The sequence below is a fragment of the Trachymyrmex septentrionalis genome, unplaced genomic scaffold (assembly GCF_001594115.1).
Source record: "Trachymyrmex septentrionalis isolate Tsep2-gDNA-1 unplaced genomic scaffold, Tsep1.0 scaffold13, whole genome shotgun sequence".
Lineage (NCBI taxonomy): Eukaryota > Metazoa > Arthropoda > Insecta > Hymenoptera > Formicidae > Trachymyrmex > Trachymyrmex septentrionalis.
In genome coordinates, this window is record NW_017304438.1 from 4,232,813 (window position 1) to 4,236,632 (window position 3,820).

At 34.8% G+C, this 3,820-nt stretch overlaps 1 protein-coding gene across 5 annotated transcripts in view; it reads right to left on the minus strand.

Moving 5' to 3' along the window:
* LOC108756882 (hemicentin-1) overlaps positions 1 to 3,820 on the minus strand; it is a 175,052-nt gene that overhangs the window by 6,600 nt on the left and 164,632 nt on the right. For all 5 annotated transcript variants that reach the window (XM_018501028.1, XM_018501027.1, XM_018501025.1 and 2 more), the window contains one exon: positions 517 to 1,113. In XM_018501028.1, coding sequence (XP_018356530.1) covers positions 517 to 1,113 — 597 coding nt within the window. The remainder of the gene's footprint in view (positions 1 to 516; positions 1,114 to 3,820) is intronic.

Sequence of the window (3,820 nt, forward strand, 5' to 3'; positions counted from 1 at the left end):
TATATATATATATATATATATATTCACATACATTTTAATCATGGTATATGTAGTCATTTCACGTATTCTGAAGTAACGTCGTTATTTGACTATAAAGAACATTGTATTGCAATTGCAATACTTGAAATGCAGCACTGAGAAAGCCCTATATATGCCAAAACTTCTATCAAAGCTTTTAGAAATATTGATTTCATCTTTCCTATATACAAGGTGTCCCGAAAGTTTTTGCCAATCGCTTTTGTATAGATAGAGCGGACTAAACTGAGAGCATGTAGAATGAACGAAAAACATATATTTAACAGTGTATTTAAAATTATAAATCGATGCGAAATTTCGCAAATCTGATTGACAAAAGTTACGAATGTTAATAAGTCAGAGAAGAATTACTCGACAATACGAACCAATAGCAATAGGATCAATCGAGAGACGGTTATTGTGAATTTCATTTATGGCAACATTCACGAGCGTCATCAGATGCAGGGGATTCCTATTATAGATGATCAGTAATTGACAAACCTTAAGCTTAGGCAACGAAGCGTTTTTCGGCGGAAAAACGGGGGGAGGAACATTTTGGTAGGTGTGTTTGGATGGATCAGTTTTTTTGGACATCCTCGGTGCTGGTACCGGCGGCGTCGTCGGTGACGGCGGTATCGGCGTCGACGGCGCCGATCGGCTCACTAGGCTGATCGATGCCGACGACTGGCTGAGGGTCAAGGACGGCGTATCCTCCATCGACCGGACGATCGTCGCGATTGTGGCCGTGCTATCGCTCCTGTGCGGGCACGTCTTATAGATCGGTATCGCATATAGCTCGTATTTCCTGCGGATGTTTTCGTGCCGACGACACAGCCGCAACGAATAGAATTGTTGCGAATGCTTCTGTTTGCGCCGCCGTGGTTTCAAGGTGTTGTATTTAAGCACCGGCGAATTGCTCCTGGGCACGTTGTAAATGTTGTAGTGGGGGCCTAGGTGGCTCATGGTCGACTCATAACCGGAACTGCCATCGCACAGACTGACAGCTCTGCTGGGTGGCCGCGAGGAACACGGCGAAGTCGTGATGGAATGCAACGTGCCATGCAAAGCCGAAACTCGGGCAAACTTAGGAGTAACCAACTAAAACAAAACGCAGCCAGCGGCCATTCATATGTATAACACAGTCCCTCGGCCTTGATTTGGTTTGTTTATGGTGTTGATTAACGTTCGATTATCGCACATCGTTGCCATCGACGGTCTCCCTTATCCCCGGGGGGAATAGTGACATTTCGGCGATCACGATAATTTAATTAGCGATGGCGAAGTTGACTTCGTATAGCAGATTGGCTGAAATGTTTCGTCGCCGTAGGACATAAGGAGGCAATCTACGTCAATTTCTGTTGCTATTGGCATTTTGGATGAGGACTACTGATACAGTTATATCGCTTCCTTGTGATGATTAAGAGGAAGTTGTTTTAACGTTATATATTTGATAGCGACATTTCGAGTAGGTTCGCGATATTAACAACATTATGTACCGTAATGATACAGATTGACAAATGACATTATGTCGTAAATATATATTGAAACATTTAGAATAAGATTGATATATCGATTACTTTTAATGTAAATCTCTTCAATTTTTATTAAGTGAGAGAAAATTTTTGGATTATATTTGTACAAATTAAATTATGACTGAACGGAGGAAGTGTATAATTATCTTTTTTTTTTCTAATTTTACTTCATAATAAGTTTACTTAATAATTTCAAATCGAAATTTTGCTTTGTTGATAAAAATTAAAAAGTGATTGAAATTCTTCAATAATATTACATTCGATGTAATTAACAGTTAACAGAAATATAATATGGCAATCCTTGGAAAATGGCGCGTAATTGCCGATACGTTAGGACAGTCATTCACTATTGGCCTGATTATCGAGTAGCCTATGCCAGCAGCAGTGCTTATTGCCTCTCATTGAATTATACGTTGATTGATTCGGATTGCGCGCCGATTGTGAATCCTAGCAAATTGGATAAACTGATTCGGCTAATTTCGCTTGGTGAACTTACCAAAGTGAGCTTTGCATTTATGAACGTTTGTTATATCAAACAGTAGATAGTTTTGGTTAAGTAAAATTAGTTCAGTACAATTGGAAATTATAGAATCTATTAGAAGTCAAAGTTCACAGTTTAATTTAAAATGCAGAGAAAGCTAAAAATTATACGTAACTATATCAGTAGTAGTAAATATATAGAAGCATCTATTTAGCAGAAATTACAGGACTTGTGATATTTTATTTACAGGACTTGTGACATTTTATTCATAATTAATTTCGTAATTGAGTAATATATTTCCAGACAGTATACCGGTGGATGTCTGTGCTATCTAGATTGATTGGGAAACATAAATTATAGTTTATATTTTTATCGTATTATGCTATTCTAATTAAAAAATGACCAAATTTTTAATAGGTTTAGATAAGTCCGGTATTTTTTCGCCAATCTATAAAAAATAATCGCGGTGCTGAATTAATTTTATCAAATTTAATAAGATTGAAACAAATTTATTGCGATTTTTTTGTATAGCAAATATCGAATATTCAGCAAAACATGGTAAAACTCATTATATTCTCGAATGGAGAATTCAAGTGGCATCAACGTTATTTTTTCATTAAATGCTGACAATGAACGTTAATCGGCACAGAACTGTATATATCAATAAAAATAAAATCACGCAGTCATTATTCGTGTAGTTTTATCGTAAAACACAAATTATTGGAAACTCATTGCAACAATCGGTTTTTCTAGACGTTAGTGCATGAATAAGATAAAAAAAGCGTACAGTGAATTTATTTCTGCCAAAGTAGCAATACTCGTTATACTCGCACAGCACTGGATTACCTGTTCACCACGGTGCTTTTTTTCCGCTATATTGATTGGACTATGAGACTTCCTATAGCTAATAAAAGTATCCAGGAATTCGCAAAAAATGTATCAAGGCAACGCAAAGAATTAATAACATAGCCACTTACTTGCTAAGAATTAATATAATTTCGTATTACTTCTCATTGGCAAATTATCCCCGCAATTTTATCAAATTGTTAAATTATCGTTTTGCAATTATCTGTAAGACAATTGACAGAATGTTATTGCACAATTTACGGATATTGCACGAAATTATGTAACAAGCAATAAATAAGGGCAGCCAGTGCGAAGTGCAAAATATTTGAGTAATTAATAAAATTATATAAAAGTTTAGACGAAAAAAATATAAACTGATCATTACGTTAACATAATACATTTCATAAAAGCATGTATGTTCATTTTAATAAAAATATTCTGGTTTTGACTTGTAGTTATTTTGTTGCGTGCAGAGTATCATTATAAAATTTCACACGAAATGCTTTGATGATGTACCGAATGAATTAACGTTTTTCACTCGACATGCATTTCAGCAACATCGGTTTTGTACGATTATTGCTAAAGCGGTGCGATTTCGAATCTCAAATTTGCAACTAGATTGACGAGTAACGATTGTATGTTTATCATTGCAAAATAATAACGGTAAATTGTCAGTCGTCATCATTATTTCTTCTCATCAATTTATTTCAATCTGAATATTATAATATAATTTTATGTACATATAAGCATTGTCTACAGAAATTAAAAATTTTTTAAATATATAAACACATAAAATTTAATTATATATTGTATAGAATTGCTTTCTTTGTTAGAATAAGATATCGATTTCGTATTATTATTGTCACGGTAAATCCGTGTACAAAGAATTGATAACGTTCGTTCAGTCACATTGACGTTACACGAGAGATATTATATACATATATGC